This window comes from Lipophrys pholis, assembly GCF_963383615.2.
Source record: "Lipophrys pholis genome assembly, chromosome: 20".
NCBI classification, from domain to species: domain Eukaryota; kingdom Metazoa; phylum Chordata; class Actinopteri; order Blenniiformes; family Blenniidae; genus Lipophrys; species Lipophrys pholis.
Genome location: NC_137648.1, coordinates 14974698 through 14993043, shown reverse-complemented (window position 1 = coordinate 14993043; position 18346 = coordinate 14974698). Strand labels below are relative to the sequence as shown.

The following is an 18346-nucleotide window of genomic DNA, read 5'->3' as shown; positions in this document are numbered from 1 at the left end:
GGACATTATTTTTTTATTGGTACACTGCTTCTTGGTGAATAACTATATCTATGTGTTCACCATAGGGAAGCCTGTTTAGTTCATTTTTAAATAATACCAAAGTGGAAAGGAATATGCAGGAGTTTAATAGCCAGAGTGGAAAATGTGTCTTTTCTCCCCATGCCATGTCCGCACTTGAGACTCTTATTTTTTAGAACTGCAACAAGATAATCACAAGATAATTTGTTTGGCACAAGCAGAGAAGATGTTGATATATTTTATCAGTGCAACCCACAAACTCCACTCAGTTGCTCATCTTCCAAATACAGAAAGCCAATCAGATATCCAGCAGCAGACTATTAAACAAATGTTCTTGTCTTCTTTGTTATGTTTAATTGCTATATGGTGGCGTGATTGAAATTCTATTTATGATTCATGTCTGTTCATCATTATCGACATTGCAGTGAATACATCCTTCGCATTGCATTTTGTCATTGTTTGTGCTGTGCAATGGTGTATATTTTAACGCATGTTACCCAAAGCAAACATGTTTATTTGTTTCCTTTCTTCTTACCTTCGTTTGCCAAATATTTTCTCTTCTTCCTTTTGTCACCTGCCGTGTGCCTGCCAGACGTCTCAGCCAAGCCCTGGCGGTCAGTCTACATGCAGCAGTGACCAGTCCCCCATCAGCACCTATCCCAGCAGTGGAGTCCAGCTTGCTGTGAGCGCCGGACGCTCGCCAGGGGAGGGGTTGGAGGAGGACGAGGAGAAAGAGGAAAATGAAGAGGAGGTGGAGGAGGTGTGCGAGGGTGAGCACGCCCCCATCATGGACTCCACGGTCTCCACAGCCACCGCAGCTATGCTGACCCTGCAGGCGAGGCGAAGCATTGGCCGCCCACTGCGCTGGATGGAGCACATCAAGATGGAGAGGTTGAAACAGGTGAATGGAGCGCTGCCCAGGCTGGGGCCCCTGTCCCCAACACCACCCCCAAAAGGTCCTGCAGCGCCCAGCATCCTGGGGAAGGGTAAGGGATACAATTTTTTTATACCTAAGTTTAAGTCCAAAATTCATTGAAGAACATTGGTTGAGTTCATGCAAGTGTTTTATCAATTAAACCAACTCGACACACAATTTGCCCAACAAGCGCAAACAGATGACAAGAAAGGAATGACGCCATCCTGTCCGGCTAAAGGATTCAGGCACAACAAATGCTTGAAATTCAATGTTCTGCTGGAAAATGGTATCAAGACCATATCAAGCCATTTATCATGTCAGAGACAATAGCATGTAATATCATGTTTCATGGACAAGAACTGCCAGTTGTCCACGGTGACATCTGTTTGATCAATCTCTCCACACTTATGCTAACCTGAGTCTGCTTCTTGTCTTATATCCAGTGGGAATAATCTATTCAGTAGACACATGGCCTCCTGAAAAATGCAGGGTTTAAACTAATTTCTTCTTTTTTTTTTTTATTACTATCCCTGGTTTTTGTTTTATTTTGGTAATCTCCACTGACGTGGGTTCTGTACACTACTGCGCTGACATGACAGCATCACAGATGTGTTGAAAATCTTGGTTTTTGATGTTTCCGCCACGCCAGTGGAGATATTCCAGGAAATCGCATTCACTCAATTTCACCTCTATTGAAATCCATTTAGACCTAAGCTGTACCGTTTCCGAAGGTTTGTTTAATTTGTGTGTATCTTGGCATTTTCTTCAGACTTGAGTGGAAAGTGTTTTCGTCTTTCACTTCTACTTCTGCAGATCACTAATAAGCATTTTGTTGCACATCAAGATCATCTAAAACACATTTACTATTGAATGGAAAAGGTCAAAACTCCTACACCTGATTTCACTGGTACCCCTTGCAAAAGTAACATTGAAATAACTGATTATATGTTTATCTTGCTCTCCGAATTCATTTAAGACCTTTTTTTCCATTTATTTTCTCTATTCCCCCCTCCAGGATCCTGTCTGGGCAGGCAATGGGGAGTATCTGCTCCTCAGCCACCTGTTCATGCTGAGCTGAGCAGCACAGAGCTAACGGTGCTCAACTTGCTCCGTCGAGATAGCAGCGGGAGCGCCACCAGTTCAGCCTACCTGAGCAGCAGTCGACGCTCCTCGGGCATCTCCCCCTGCTTCTCCAGTCGACGCTCCAGCCAAGCTTCCCAGAACGAGGGGATGACGTCGGCCGCCCACCACCGCCGCCTCCACAACCTCAGCTCCTCGGACTCCTACGATCCCATCTCGACTGATGCTTCCCGCCGATCCAGTGAGGCCAGTCACTATGGAGGAGGGGTCGGCGGTGGTGGAGGGATGCTCTCAGGTGGTGGCTGTGGAAGTCTGGGAGGAGTTGGTATGGGAGGAGGAGGAGGATCACGAGGGATGCTCAATTTAACCCCAGCACAGCACTACCACCTTAAAGCCAAGTACGCCGCAGCAACTGGCGGCCCCCCTCCCACGCCGCTACCTAATATGGAGCGCATGAGCTTGAAGACTCGGATGACTATGATGGATGACGGTGGCAGCAATAACTGCTTGCCACCGCTCGTCAGGCCACCCCGTTACAGTGAGGGCACCAACGGGTACAGCAGTGGGTATATGGGGCAAGCAGGTTACAGGAGAAGGGTTCTCTACCCTGGCGAGGGACCACTGAATGGGAACCGAAGGGCCAGTGATCCCGTGCGGACACAGGCTCCCGAGAGTTGCGGTTTGCCCCCAGTGCAACGTTTCAACAGCCTTAATAACCTCCACCCTCTTCCACCCCTGGCTCATCATTCTTCACCCGAATCTCGCAATTTCAGCCTCCAAAATTACACACGCTCAGAGGGCAACCTCCAGAGAGGCCTGCAGCACTCACCATACACTCCCAGCATAGCCGAGCACGCGGCCTTAGAAGCCCTGGCCATGGAGGATGACGGGGTGGCTGGCCTGTTGCTTGGGGATGAAGACATGCTGCCCGACGACCTGGTGCAGTATCTCCACTCCCAGGGGGAGAGTGGCCCCTATATGCACAATGAGGACCAAATAGTTCTTAACCAAAGGGACACCTCCCACCTACCTTTGGAGGAAGTCAATCAAATCCACACCTCAGAGTTTAATATGGCCTTCCCCGGCTCCCAAAGTCTCCAGCTGCATCAAGTCGAAGAGCGGAAGAGTCCCAGTAAGCTTCCCATCCAGTGGAATGAAGTGAGCTCTGGGAGTGCTGAACGGTCGCCGCAGAGGGAGCAGAACCATCTCTCACAGTGTGGCCGGTGGTCTGCCACAGAGCAAGGCCCCGTGTCTGCACCTTTTGGAAGGTTTGGGAACATGGTGGTCCAGCAGCAAATGTCCGTTGACTTCCAAAGTAGTTGTGCCCAGGATAATCAGCCTCAGAGTGCGTGTTGTGTCAACCTCGGGGTCAAGTTAGAACCATCCAACAGTTCCTGCATGGAGATGAGAGCTCCCAGTCACAACACATTCAGCAGGCCTAACTTTTCGCAGATAATCGACGGGCCTCTTCCCCAGAATTTCAAGCAACATGTCTCGAATGGACCTCAGAAACCGAGCCACTTTCAGCAGAATCACAACAGTGGCGCCTCGTGCCAAATTGGTAATAACCCAACCCTGTGTCGGGCGGCCATGGACAACCTCCCCAGCCTCTCCCAGGAAACACCTCTTCATCACAATCGACTAGCTCACGCTCCTCGCCCACCAGTCAACGGTTACAGGAACTTGGTCAGAACCCAGCAGTACCTCAGTTCTGAGAGTGCCGGTGAAGTCCAAGCTTGCCCCAATCAGCAGCAACAGCTGCAGAGGAACGGAGACCACTGTTCCCTCGCAAATCAGGTGTCTGGGCTAAAACTAGAGGCCACAGACCACGGTTACCTAGAGCAAGGCTTTGGTGACTGTCTGTCCTATGAACCAGCAGATAGGAAGGCCTCCTCATTTCCTGCTCTGGAGGATCAGTGCTTGCTGGACTCCATGGTCGAGTCTCAGGTGCAAGGTGGCGGCAACAACAGCGGGAACTCGGTAGCTCTTCTTTCCCCCGGTGCAGATCAGGTGACCAGCACCATGGAGGGCAACGTGACGGGCGTACTGGATGAAGGGGTGACTCTGGACTTTGGCGTAATGCTGGAGGATGGCTATGACCAGGGCAGCCTGGTGTCGGGGGTGTTGAGTCCCTCCATCTTTCAGGGTCTGTCCAGGACCTCGTCACGCCTCACCACCCCGCGAGCATCCGCTACCTTTCACAGCGTGGCTCCTGGCGTCAACAACATGGCCATCGGAGACATGAGCTCTCTCCTCAGCACACTCGCTGAGGAGAGTAAGTTCTTGGCTATCATGCAGTAGCGGCCCTCTTTCTGCTTTCTCCTCTGTTTGGTTAAATGGAAATAAAGAAGGAAGAGAAAAACTCTGGTGTATGTGAAGATTAGGAATAAAGTGTCAATTATGAAAACTTTCTTGTGTACTTAAGTGTTCTGGAAACAGGCAGTTGTCAAACCCGTTAATTTTGTAAAGAAAATAAAAAAATCATCCTACACAGAAATGGGATGAGTCAAAAATTATGTATATATAGTTATATTCCTTTTCGGGAATGAAGGCTATTTTTGGAAGCCCGTCTCTTTGTACAACAACGTGGTGGTGAGCTAAAGCTCATTTTATTGAATCAGTATTCTATGTATTGTCACTGTTATTGCTGTAAACCCTGTTGGTAAAGAACAAAATGCATGTAATCAACATTGAACACTGTCCATATAAGTACATAGACTAGTAACTCCCGCAGGTACAAAACTGTTCTCAGTTCTTGTCATTGGTTTAATAATTAAAAAAATGAAACAACAAAAAAAACAAAAACTATTTTATATACATCATTAGTTTTAATTGTGGTATATTTACATTTGCTGTTGTTTTGTTTGTATGTTACTTTTGTGAAGCTGTAAATGTTTCAGTGCTTCTTCCATCTTTTACCAAGTGGTATTTTTTTTATTTTTTATTTTTTATCAAGACACTACCAAGTCCAATAAATAAAGAAAAGGACCACACACTCAAGTCTTTATGGCACCATCGAGTGTCATCTACTTGATATCTAAATGGCTTGATTTAGTTAGACTGGTAAGGTACTCACACTTGTAGATAACAGTGTTTTTCTATTCTGTTTGTGGTCTGAATTTTTGACGTTGGATTGCACGGTTGTTGGTGTAAAACTCAAACAAACAAACAAACAAACAAACAAACAAAAAAGATTGGTCCATGATTTGGTGCTTTATGTATACTTACAAGAATTGATATGAGTACTTATGGTTTTAAACTGTCTTAATGGCCAACTGGTCCACAGCACAAGAGAAGTGCACAGTGATGTGTGTTTTATTTCATAGGAAATCATTTATATTGTTTTCTCCAAAGCTCTTAAATTCAGAATGTGTGCTGCCATCAAGTATTGCAGTGACTTGGTCAACAGTGTTAGCATTGCCTTGCAGTCGGAAGTGACTGCACACAGAATTGTCGAGTAGTTTACCTTTTATTCATTGTGGCATCCGAGCGATGAGGTACAAAACTGTTTTATTGTTCTTTGGTACTTTTGTCCTTTTTGTAGCTGTGCATTGACGGCGTTTGGTTGTTTTTGAAGAAGTAGAAATCATTTCCTCAGGAGGAAGGAAATTACAGAGGTATGTGCCTTATACGTATCTGCCTGTCGGTAAAGAGAGAGATCACTGCCAATCTTTCATTGTGAATTATGAAAAGATAAAAATAATGAACAATAAAGTGTCTTGCGAGACCTGAAAAAAGAGAAAATGACAAACATTTATATAAGAGAAGTCTGAATATGAGAAAAGTCAAGATTTGCGAAATGCATTCTACTTTTCTTTGTTTTTTTTTTGTTTTTTTTAAGTTTTCACATTTATTGTGCTTTTATAAATATATATTATGTAAATACATTACTCTTGCTTTAGGCTTAGCAGAGGAAATGGGGGGGGGGGGGGGGGGGGGGGGTGGTAGGGAGTATCCTGGGACCAATAAAGAGCTGACTCTGAACGCAGGGATTCCCAGGCCCTGGGCAGAGGCCAGGCAGATCTGGCTCAAAGCAGAGCTTCAAGTGCCCAGCACTGCCCCAGAAGAGCTGCTTCGCTCTTTTATAACTGACTACAAATGTTTGTATGGTTTTAATAAAAATGGAAATTATATTTTAAGTCTCTTTTCTTCTTTATAGGAGTGCTATGTTATACAAGGCATGACCGTTTGAATCACTTGTTCGTAGATGTACAAGATAGAAAGCGATCAATGGCTGATGTGATCCTACACGTGGTAGATTAGTATGAATCAAATTCCCCGAGTCATCACATCCCCATCTATCCGCCTATCTTGTATAGTTGCTTTATCCAACTCAGGATTGTCGGAGCCGGCGATCCGAGCCGACCGAGGTTGAAGGAGGAGTTCACCTTGGACAGGCCGCTTGTCCACCACAGGGCAAACAGACAATCGAATGCCGATACTCATACTCGAGCATTTTAGAGCCGCCAGTGAACCTGACAGGCATGCTTATGGACCGGGAGGAAACTGGGAGAAATTCAACAAACACACCGAGGAATCGAATCAAACCAGGGATATTGTTGTTGAGAGGTGAGTGGGTAAAGCCAAACGGCTCCATCAGGGGGTCTGGAACCACACCAAAATGATCTGAAAATAAACCTTTTAGTGCATTAACATATCAGTCATTTTTTAAAGGACTTTTAACCCTCAGCTAAAAAAGGGCTTTGAAAAATGGATAAAATAGGGAAAAATAGTTTAAACCACAGGAAAAAGAAAAACTGCAAAAACCGACGGAAAAAAAAATTGTCACGTCATAAATGCAACTTAAAATAGTTTTTGTATCAAGTAAAGCATGTTCTGTGGCTCCTCATAAATTTCATTTAGTGCAAAGTGACCAAAAATAAAATAAAAAAATAGGCCACAAAAGTTGCAGCTATATTAATCATATTTACTAAAAACCTAAACTTTTTCACAACTCAAGTATGTTTAATAACTTGAGGATTCTCAACATTGAGAACAGGCCGTGTTCCCGATGTGCTCTTCAGCCTAACAAATGACACTGTGCTACTTGAGCCTGTGCGCGGCTTCACTCCTCGTCTCACTTCCCTCCCAGCAGTTCTGAACGACTGGCTCGGTTGCATACCGACATTAAGTCCATCAGCCGTGTCCTCGCCTCTCCGCGCGGAGATTAAAGCCAGCAGGTGTCATTCACAACCTGGTTATTCCTCTGTGGTCCGTGGGGTATTTACGGGCGCCTCTAAAGGTCGACAGCCCATCAGCTCCTTTCAGGAGGCCTTTTTAGCGCTGCATGCATGCACGGAGAGAACTCGACTTTGCGGACGCGGAAAAGTGGGACTCTTTTCCAAGTGAGCCTCCCATTATGTTTTGCCCAAGTGCAATCATGCGGCAGAGATGAAGGCTGCAGTGCCACAATGGAGAAGGGCGAGATCTGAGGGGGAAAAAAAAAAAAATCCATCGGGTCCTTTAAATTCTGGTGTGGTGGGGCTGCAACTCCCTCGATATTTCTAAATGAATGATGCCAACCTTTCTCACACCTTTTAAGTATAAACATTTTCCACCCAGTCAGATATTATATTAGCCACAGGTTACATTGCTTAATCCAATATACACAACAAAACTGTTATCACGTGTCCCTGTGCTGTAAGCTGATGTACCTTTGTACGGATATTAGGAAGATGTTCAGTGCATCATCACATCCAAATGAAGAAAGGGTGTTTGGTATATATTAGGAAACATTTTATTACTAAAAAAGTCGTCTTATACTGAAGGTGCTCTTTCAGCAGCGTTTCCACAACTATTCTTTATTGAAATCACAAGATTATTTTTTTTAACCACTTAATGGAAAGAAAGAATCAAATCATACATGAAATGACAGTAACTATGGTCTATATACAACAATGAGGAGGAGGAAGGGGGGAGAGGGGGTCACAGGTGGGGGATTTGAGAGGCCAGCATTGTTTAGGGGTTGAACACAGGAGGCTCCTACAGGAGGCACTTAAATGTTAGAGCCTTCAGAGCCAGGACTGTGCTGGAGTGTGTGTGTGTGTGTGTGTGTGTGTGTGTGTGTGTGTGTGTGTGTGTGTGTGTGTGTGTGTGTGTGTGTGTGTGTGTGTGTGTCTGTGTCTGTGTCTGTGTGTGGGGGGGGGGGGGGGATACTGACCTGCGACAGAAAATAATGGCTACCTGTTGTGAAAAAAGGAGTACATATGATGCATCTATTCCTTCGGCTCAGACTCGAGTAGCCCGAGCATTTCTTTTAGTGGGGGTGGGTTTGTGGGTGGGGGTGGGGGTGGGTGGTTGGGTGGGTGGGTGGTTGGGGGGTTGCCGTCACGTGTGGGACACTGATGCACAAACAGAGCGCTTACACAGGGCTGCACCACAGGAATCTAGAGCACAAAGGGTGCACATTCAAAAGCATGCATCGCCCCACAATGAGCAATGTGAATTTTAAAAAAACAAAAGCAAAAACAAAAAAAGGGGGAGAAGTAATTCAACATCTGCACCTACAACCTAATTCAACCGTCTGCTGCATAAGATCATTAATGCGGGAGACACACAGTATTTACAGGAATTATATTTTTCTTCTTAAACATGTCGCCCAATGCCAATTAAATTAAAATAACAAAACAACTGAATGTCTATATCTGCATTGTGGGGGAGGGGCGGGGACGCGGACGGGTTGGGGTGGGGGGTGGGGTGCAAGTTTACAATGATAATTGCAAAAGTTAACTTCTTTAAGAATGGCTACCATTTTGATGATCTATTTACAATAAAACACAAATGTGTATCCAAAAAACAAACTCATGTCGAGGAAGAACAAAACTTAGGGTGACATTCTGATCAGAAGTCTGTAGGCGGGCGGCCTCGCTGCAGAGTTCCTGTTGGAGCTGGTTCAGTGGTTGGTTCGTCTGTCCGGCTCTGGGTGTGTGTGTGTGTGTGTGTGTGTGTGTGTGTGTCAGATCTTCTCCTGGATAAAGGGGTGCTGCAGAGCCTGGTTGATGCTGATGCGTTTGGCCGGGTCCAGCATCAACGTGCTGTCCAGCAGGTCCTTCAGCTGCATCACCTTCTTCCTCTGGTCCTCGGGCAGACGCTGGCCTCCGATCATGTCCGCCAGCAGGTCTTTGGTGGGGTTGATGGTGCTCATCACCGTCACCTTCTCCTGATGGGGCAGAGAAGTGAAGAAACGATGCAAACCAACGCCAACAAAGTCACCACAACCACCTTGATGCATGAGAAAGTACGTCAGTATCACTATAGTTAGAGTTCTCTAAAAACACTGACAAACAAAAACATTTGAATAGAATCTAAACATGCTCGACACGTCAGCAGGTGATATACTATACGCAAGTAAGAAACGGAGACTTTACCCTTTCTGTCACTTTGTCGACTTCAATGTACAGGAAGTTGAGGTTCTGATCGAAGTGCTGGTCTTTGAACAAGCCTTTGCGGATCATCTGAGAGGAAGAGTGCACAACATTGCATCAGTCGTCGCTTCTTCAGCGCGGCGAGGAACGGCAACAAGTCTCACTGCAGCTCGGAGGAGGAGGAAACAATCGCTCAAGGAGCCAAAGCTGAATGATGCAACGTTACCTTGTTGGGCATCTTGCCCTTGAGGTCCATAGCGAGCTTGATCATGTGATTGTTGGAAGATCCAGGAAAGAGGATTTTGCCGGTGTAAAGCTCGTACAGAGTGCAGCCCACAGACCACATGTCGATGCCGTAGTCATACGGCTTCCCTATGACTGAAGAACGGATTGGGAGTCCACTATCAAAACAGACCCATTCAAAACAGCGACAGCTCGTATTAAAATAGCGCGACTTACTGATTTCTGGAGCCCTGTAGAACCTGCTGACCAGATACGGTGTGATGTCATTGTCGGCGACGTGCGACGCAGAACCAAAGTCGCACAGCTTCAGGATCGTTTTTGACTCGTTCACCTGATAACACAGGAGAAAAGACGACACATGAGTCTGCCGCTCTCTCTTCGCCTGGATCGAAGTGCAGCGTTTTGTCCGTACCAGGATGTTGTCCGGCTTGATGTCAGCGTGGAGGATGTTGCACCGTTTGAGCAGCTTGAGGGCCAAGAAGAGCTGCTGGCTGTAGGAGCGCACGGCCTTGATGTGGAGCCCGACGTCTTTACCGTATTTCTTCAGCACCTCTCGCAGATTCATACTATGGAGAAGTTTTTTTTTTGTTTTTTTTTATTAGCAAGTGTTTCCAGCAGAAAAAGATGGTGAAACAGATGCATCTCCTTCTGTCAATACCTGAGAGGCTCAAACACCAGACACAGATGCTGCTTGTGGTAGAAGTGTCTGAAGAGTCGAAGGCAGTGGAACTTGTCGTCAGGATCGGCGTCGTTCAGCTTCTTGAGGAATTCCAACTCTTTCAGTCCCGTCTTCTGCCTGTTCACAAGAAACAGCGAGCACACATGCCGCTCATCAGTGCCTTGATGGCAAGAGTTGGCGTTCAGGTGGATGTAGTGACTGTGGAACGGAGAGACTCACATGAGCTCGTTGTTTCGGATGATCTTGACTGCCACCTCCTGGCCGGCCCGGGCAGTGTCTCTGGCTCGGATCACGTTGCTGAACACACCCTGGCCCGTGTAACCGTACACATCGTAGCGCTTGTCCAGCGTCTCCCCGATGTTCACCCCTGAATAACACAAAGCAGACTTGGAAATTGGTGTTTCTCTAATTGTATCATTGACGCATCCAGTCAGGAGACTAATTCCAGATTAGTGTGACAGTCAACAGTAGAGTAGTCGCTTGTATCTGACATTAGAGTGAACCTGCTCTACTGTAATTATTTTGAGGTATTTCTAAGATCTCTGAGGTGGTAACATTCTTTGCAGTGTATTTTTATGTCTCATGTCCTGTTCAATAGACTTTCTTGTTGAGTTGTGGAAGAATTCAGCATCTGAATCCTTCAGTATAAAAAAGGCATTTTCATTTCAAAGCCTGCACAAGAGGTGTCGACCTAACTCATAGTACATCAATGCAAACTGAACCAGATCAACTGGACTAACCAGCCGTGTTTAGTGAACAGCGAGAACTGATGAAGCCACTTGGATGAAGGGTGAGATGTCGCCGTGATCAAGTCCACTTCCCTTAATTCAATCTGCAGTGAGCCAACTCTCCGCAGTTCTTTTTCTGCTTGATTTTAGCGACAGGACACAACCAAAAAGCACATTTTAGGCATCAAGAATATACTTCAGGTTCTCCGTGCACTTAACTCAGAGCGTTTATACGAGACATAAAACTCAGAATACTTCCCATGTCGACACACACACAGCGCTCCATACTGCAATATAGGATACACAAGGACTAAATGATTTTCAGGGGTTTTTTTGTTGGTTAATGTCATTTAAAATACAGATTAGAAAATGAATGGGAAGAAGTTAATAAACATAGTAAATTCTACTGTCTGTGCACAGGACAGGAAATATACATTATTAGAATAATAACTATTTAAATAGAAGATATTAATCATTAAGACTGGGAACTTTGTATCACATAAAGGACAGGAGAAGACATCACTGGAGGACCCTGAACGATCCCGCGGTGCCACACAGTAACAACGCATCCGGCCTCAGATTTCACTGTACTACTGTGTAAACCTGACAGAGGGATTTCTATATTCATTTTTTTGATATTTAAAAGAAATGTCAATCTTGTTTATTAATCTGTTCAGTTGCTTTCGGCCATGAGAATTGCACAAGACGCGCGTCTCCATTATGAGATCATTACTTCATCAAGCTGAAATATTGCTCTCATCGGTGTCAAGTGCCAGGCCTGGGTGTTTCTCTTTGTCTTGTCAGGTTGGTCTGCAACAGTTCACTGCTGTCCACTTTATTAATCTCTAGTTCCAAAGACGAAAGAGCTCAGCAGAAATGCGGGGACTGTCCTCGCTGCTGCCTCAGTGCGACTTCTATGGTTTTGTTCGTGGATGACGTGTATGGCAGGGTTTATGTCTGTTAAAATCAGTAGATCTATTAATTGTATTTTATCTTTAGGTTAGAAGGTTTGCGCTTCCCTTTCTTAATGGAATTATTATCACCGTTGTAACCACTCTCCCGCTGTAGGGACATTTGTGTACTGGAGTGAAATTCTAAATCTAAGATGAATAAAACAACTTCTATCTCCTTTTCACTCACTGATTAGTGCTCGACGTCAACTATTTTATGAAAGGAACGATCCTACGACGTATTCTAAAATCAAACTACGATTTCAAACGGTATCACCGTGATCCATCCTTCCTGTTGGTTTACTCACTGTAGTAACCCTCAGCATCAGTCCAGTTGTCCCTGAGGTTGGGGTTCTCCTTGAAGTCCTTTCCTACACCTGCTGCTCTCATCCTGGCACTCTGCAGAAACGCACAGCAGCAGGTCACGTTTAGCAAAGTATCACACGCCACAGAAGTCGGTACATTTAGTGATAAAATGCACAGAAATGCTGCCGAGAGCAGATTTCCATACTTACATCAAAGTCCGCGGCAAACATGTCATCTGACTCTATGAACATGTCAGGAGCTGAAGGCTTCTTTGGATTGGCTCCTGAAACGAAGAACAATAATGCCAAGAAGAAGAAGAAAAAGAGACAGGTTAGATAGGTGAAATGAGTTTCTGCTCGGACAGGATGTTATGAAACATTATATCTGGAACATGTGTTTGATTCACATACTCTGCAGAGATCAAAACATGCTGCAGGTGGCAGAGACACTCAGGCTTTGGATAACAAGCCAGCAACTGAATGAACACATGACAGAAAGAAAGAAAATTAAAGCCTCTGCATGACAAAACTCAGTATTTCTCACACAGATCAAACTGCTGAGTATTGGTTTGGTCTTTTATCAATTTGTGGGCTTCGGTCTGTGTTCAAGGGAAAAATGTCAATGTAAATTGCAGGAAACTTTAAAGTTTGAATTTAGAGGGGATAAATGTAAACAAACAGCCTGATAAATTACGGTCCTGTGAAGGGGGAAGCGAGGAGATAAGAGCGAAAACTTTTTTTTTTCCTTGCTACTGAAACCACAGACTGAAAACAGATTATTGATGTTCCAGAGAGAGCTTCAAACTGTTCACTTTCTGCTCTCCTTCAGTCATCACTTAGCAGAAGCATCTTTTACAAAGTTTTCAAAGGCTTAAGTGACGGTGAAACTCGCTGGGGAATAAAGCTGAACACTGTGGTTACTTAGCCTCAGTCTGTCACAAACACCCAACATGATGCTACAGTAAAGAAAACTGCTCAGAGTAACAACTGGGCATTTAATTTAACGGATCAAGCAAATGTACATAGTGTTCTTTTGTTCAGTGAGTTTTTATACTCATGAAAACAGCACACTAAATAAAAACTGAATTTTACAGAAACTTGTCCTTTTTTGGCTGTGGTGTGAAGATGCTGAATCGAGTTCACTGACCAAGAACAACAAAACGGCTTTTTGACTGATGAAAATATTATTCAATAGGCTGTAGCAACTGCGCTTTCAAATTGAGCACACGCGGCGGTGCAGTTCATTCAGTTGTCCTTGTACACCAACACTGGAAGCAGCACTGGGCAGGACATTACCGTCTTTCTCCTGCGCGATGAGGTTGTGCTTGGCTTTGATGTTGGCCTCGAAGGTGTTGAGGTTCTCGCGTTCGTACTCCTTCACGTCTGCGGCTACTCGCTCCAGGATGTCGTCGGGCGAGGGCGAACGGCTTCGTGTGCTGCTCTGGGGGCTGCTGGGCTCGGATATCATGTTGGGGTCGTCGTTCACGTATTTCTGCGAGGCGAAGACAGACAACGTTTGTGAGAGGAGCAATAAACAAAGTCAGACTGCAGCGGAGAGCTTGATCAATGTCAGTAATCACGCCGGCCGTAACCACTGTGAATGTGAGCAGACCTGGACAATGGCCTTCCGCTGCTGGCGGCGCTGTTCGATGACTGCTTCTTCATCGATCTCTTCTCCCTCAAAGTCGTCCAACCTGCAGAGACAGCCGAGGATTCAAGTAGCAAAAGACACCAAATAGCCCTAAGCGGATAAGCAATAACTAAAGAGAAATGAAGCAAAGATATTCTGAAGACAAACAATAAAACTGTTTGAAAATGAGACGTTACATCAGAGAGATATTCATATGTCTTTCAAGTTAAATGATGAATTATAGCACAACAAATACAGCGGTTATGAACAAGACATTGTAAACAGGGTCAATGTGTGTAAATGCAGTAGATCAAATCTCTTCTTTGACTTACATTTCGCCCCCTGAGGACTCCTGGTCAGCTTTCATGCCTTCGGAGAGGCTGCCCTTGAACTTATCCTCATCTCTGCTGCGCCGCCTCCTTCTCCCTCGATCGCGGGACATCGAGCGTCGATACTGTCGCAGTCGGCCATACCGGTCTCTTTCCGGAGACCTGCAATGCAAAGACCAGAGAGAAACCACCCATGATATTAAGAATCCATTAAGTTAAACAAACTAGATGATACTAAAAGTTCCAGGAAGAGAGAGACGGTGGATCACAAGTTCTTTGATTCAGTGGTTTTGGTGCCACACAGACAAATCGTGTCTCAAGCGATGAAAAGTGAGCCGCCTTCACCTGCGTCTCAGAGGAGACCTGCTCCGTCTGCGGGGAGAAGAGCGGGAACGTCGCCGTAGTGACAGGGACCTCCGTCTTAGAGGAGACCGACTCATCCTGCGGCGAGAAGCCGACCGGGGGCTGGTGTCTCGTGATCTGCCTGGTCCGACATCTACCCGAGGACGTTTTCTGTTGTAACACCACAAGAGTCATTTTATCATTCTGATCGATGTTTCTCTTCCGTATTTTTACAAGTAGCTTTTTTCTCTCTTCTGTGTAGCACATGCAAAAATAAGTCAGGGTAGGCGTGAAGACAGACCCTGAACTCTTCTACAGATTAAACACTCAAAAAATCAATAAATTAAATGTTCAAAATCAATTTGTCAAACAAGTTACCAATTGTCATCAATTTTAGAAATTTCTATCAATAAAGAAATATATGATCATGTCTTATTTCAGAGCAGGAGTTCTTTCTTTGATCGTTGTCAGAGTGGAGGTACCTCAGCGGTGACTCCTGCCTGTCGAGCTCCCTCCTCCTGGGGTCGGGCGAGCGGCTGCGGATTCTCCTGGGCGAGGGCCTGGTTCTGGGAGGAGAGTGGCTCTGCTTGGCGGTCCTGTCCGAGGCGCTGGCCGATGGGTGGTGGGTGTCTCTGTGTCGAGGTGAAGCACTCCGTCTCCTCGGGGGGCTATGAGCCGCTCTCCTGTGTGGGGAGCGGTTCTCTTTTCCTGAAGAGGCGTCTTTCGAAGGGGACTTGGTCGGCCGCTTATCGCGGTCAGCTTCTGAGCGGCTGGGCCGTTCTCGTCCCGGTGACCTGGACCGTCTGCTCGCCCGCTCCTGGTTTGGTCTGTCGTCTCGTTGCGGAGAGGAACGTTTTTCAGAGCGACTGCCTCTCTGCTCTGCTCTAAAGCTGGACGGAGAGTTGGACTTCTTTCTCTCCTTCGCCCTTTCAGTGCTGTCTGAACGCTTTCTGTCCTTCGACCTGCTCCTGCCGCGCCCTTTGTCCTTATCCTTAGCACTTGAGTCCTTGGTGCTTTTGGTCACCTTGTCCTGCTTGGACTCCTTAGCAGGCTTTTCTGGAGACTTACTCCGACTACGACGTCTGGTGCTGGATTTACTGCCCTCTGTTGAGTCCCGTCTAGTTTTCCCAGTTTTGCCCCCTCTGGGGGAAATGGGTTTACCTGAGCTGCCCCTTTGACGCTGCTCTCCATTTCTGAACCTCGCCTCTGCGTCCTCTTCAGACCCGGAGTTATACCCCTGGAGGATCAAACCCATGCCGGACTGAACCTTGCCCTCCATCAACTGGCTGTCCAGCTCGGCTTTGATCAAGGCTCTCTGCTTCTCCAAATCCTCCAGCAAGGCCCGGTCGTCCAGACTGGGATTTCCAGAGGAGGGAGAGGACTCCACCTTTCTGTTGCTGGAGGAGCCCAAGAGGGCAGCACCGGAGGGGGAGGAGGCCTCTTTGCGTTTGTGTTTCCTATGTTTGTGACGATGCTTGCGTTTGCGGTCCTTGTCCTTGTCCTTGTCCTCGTCGGAGGCATGCTTGTGCTTTTTGTGCTTACTGCGGTGTTTGTGTTTTTTCCTCTTGTGTTTACCGCTGCTGCCGTGATGCTTGGGCCCCTCTTCGACCTTCTCACCGTTAGTTTCAGCCTCCTCCTGGAATGCAAACAAAAATAATATTTTAGGTTCCAGAAGTCACACTATAATACATCCTTTGAAGTGCTAGAATCTTTAGGTCAATTGGGGCTGAGCAACAGTGAATTTGAACTGTGTGAACTCTGTCTTCACAGACTAAAACTACGTGGTACAACTGTCTTCGTGGTGAGCTTCATTAATTCATTTACTTCCTGAATCAACAGTGATGTGCATTAATTGCAAAAAGGATCAAACAAATTTCAGTATTGGTATCTAACAGCTAATAAACTAATAACTAACTAATAAACCCCACACAATCTGTACAAGTCTTTTTCCGGTGTTAAAAATGGCCACAATATCAAAAGAGTGTCATCACTCATTCCTATTTTTGTGAACGGAAGCAATAGTATCACTTTGCAAAGATAAAACATCCTCGTCAAAATCGTATGAGACCAACAACACAAAGTCTCATTAGATTCAACGTCCAGCATCAGAACACTCACCTCTTCCTCCTCTTCTTCCTCAGACACGTCTCCACTGTCCTCGTTCCCACTTCTTTCATGGCTTTCCAGATCTTCCTTCCTGTTCAACAAAGAAAATTACGAATTGCATAAACAAGGCTGTACATGAGCTCTCCAACAGGTTACTTCGTGCAATTTAGTTGGACAGAAACAATCCTTCAAAACTCCCCCAATAATTCTGCAATGAACTGAATTCACTAATAAAGTGTCGTCAAACACAGTTACTCTGTAACTTATGGGAGCTTGTAGGATACTATCACTACTCTTTGTGCTTCATGTCAGCAGACCATCCAGCATCATGTTGATAACATATAAAAGCAATTAGTAGATGTGCAATAAGCTCATCAGTCAAAGCAGACCGTAATGTTGCAGTTATTACACGTTCACTGGTAATAAAATACAGAAATACCTAAACCAATTCAAAAATACCTTTAAGCATGGGTGAATGTTATTTCGTCAAACAAAAGGAGCAATTTAATGAATAGCTGTTAATTCCAGAATAGTTTACAGAGTTAACCAGTTGTTATCACTGCACACTTTAATTGAAGGTTAAAGTGAACATCATGAGAAAGACAGCGTGTCAGATCGCATTAGGTCGCTCATTCTTAAGCAATGTGCTCGATTTAACCAGTAACCAACGACACACAGAGGAGCAAGATTATAGAAGGACGTTGAGCGGAGAAACGAGAAGACTCTCTTCGTCCCGGTGTGAACTTGTCGTCTCTCGCCGCCAATATGAGCTTTCGCTCATTAGCTCGCTATGCTAACCGTCTTTAGCAAACTTCCAGCTAGCAGGCACTGGTAGCTTCTGAGTGTGCTAACTTTCCCCACAGAGCCGATACATGCAGCCAGACACAGGTTCTTAAACCCCCGCGGTGTGGCGTGTGACCTCTGCTCGGGGGAAATACGACATTTTATACGGTTTTGTGTTTGGTAAAAGTTTAGCTTAGCTAGAGCAGCTTAGCCTGTTAGCAAGCCGCTGGCATGTATTTTAGCTACAACGTAAAACCCACGCTGTGTTCTCCTCTCCCAGGTAAGAGTGCTCCCTTCTTTAATCCGGACCGGGCGAGGACTCGCACCTCGCCGACACTGACCCTCCCGCTTTAATAATGTAACTTACACGTGTTCGTTGCCATTATTCATTCTCCTGGACGTGATGTCCATCTCAACGTCCGCCATTTTCCTCGGCTGAGGGGCTAGTTCTTCTTCTGTTATCATGACAACGGCAGCGTGAGCACATCAAAACACTGACGCTCCCCCTGATGGATCGGCGGCGTACCGCACCCAAAGTTTATTGTGCTGCAGTTGGTTCTATTTCCACCAGAGGGCAGGTTTGTGCTACTGATTTCAGGATGACCATAATAACGGCAAAAAATATCCACACAGGCACACTTCCTGTTGTCATATTGTGGAAACTTAAATGCAAAGAAAAAGTGATTTGCATAAACCTATTGAGCTTTAATATTTCACTCGATCTGCAGGCTACATAATGTAGATGTTCCCTTTATGCGTAGTTATATTAACAACACCAGCATAACACAAATGAATGCATGTCTTTGATGTGCTGCCAATTTATTAAAAGTTGCTTGAATTAGGTGTTAGATCATGCATAAAGAAGATCTTTGT

General features: G+C 45.6%; 2 protein-coding genes across 4 annotated transcripts in view; one reads left to right on the top strand and one right to left on the bottom strand.

Moving 5' to 3' along the window:
- Positions 1–6140, top strand: part of gli3 (GLI family zinc finger 3) — a 99949-nt gene extending 93809 nt beyond the window's left edge. For both annotated transcript variants that reach the window (XM_080489562.1, XM_080489563.1), the window contains exons 14-15: positions 611–1004; positions 1950–6140. In XM_080489562.1, the coding sequence (XP_080345688.1) occupies positions 611–1004; positions 1950–4315 (2760 nt within the window). In that variant the 3' untranslated portion in view covers positions 4316–6140. The remainder of the gene's footprint in view (positions 1–610; positions 1005–1949) is intronic.
- Positions 6141–7787: 1647 nt separating this feature from the next.
- Positions 7788–17912, bottom strand: prpf4bb (pre-mRNA processing factor 4Bb). Of its 2 annotated transcripts, XM_080489904.1 has the most exons (16): positions 17841–17912; positions 16703–16781; positions 15067–16220; positions 14588–14755; positions 14246–14404; positions 13896–13977; positions 13580–13775; positions 12494–12567; positions 12287–12377; positions 10520–10667; positions 10280–10417; positions 10034–10187; positions 9838–9952; positions 9605–9756; positions 9382–9468; positions 7788–9173 (listed from the first exon to the last, which is right to left on the bottom strand). In XM_080489904.1, exons 1-16 carry the CDS (start codon positions 17897–17899, stop codon positions 8970–8972), a joined length of 3060 nt encoding a protein of 1019 aa, XP_080346030.1. In that variant the 5' UTR covers positions 17900–17912; the 3' UTR covers positions 7788–8969. The 2 variants fall into 2 exon arrangements, with proteins under 2 accessions (XP_080346030.1, XP_080346029.1); XM_080489903.1 differs by having other exon boundaries at positions 9838–10187.
- Between the last annotated feature and the right edge of the window lie 434 nt (positions 17913–18346).

Excerpts from the sequence above, each read along its gene's own strand:
- prpf4bb (XM_080489903.1), bottom strand. The coding sequence starts at position 17,899 with ATGGCGGACGTTGAGATGGACATCACGTCCAGGAGAATGAATAATGGC. Across the intron at positions 14,756-15,066 it reads AGGCAGGAGTCACCGCTGAG|AAAACGTCCTCGGGTAGATG; the intron begins GTACCTCCACTC and ends GTGTTACAACAG. Across the intron at positions 9,174-9,381 it reads TCGACAAAGTGACAGAAAGG|GAGAAGGTGACGGTGATGAG; the intron begins GTAAAGTCTCCG and ends CTGCCCCATCAG.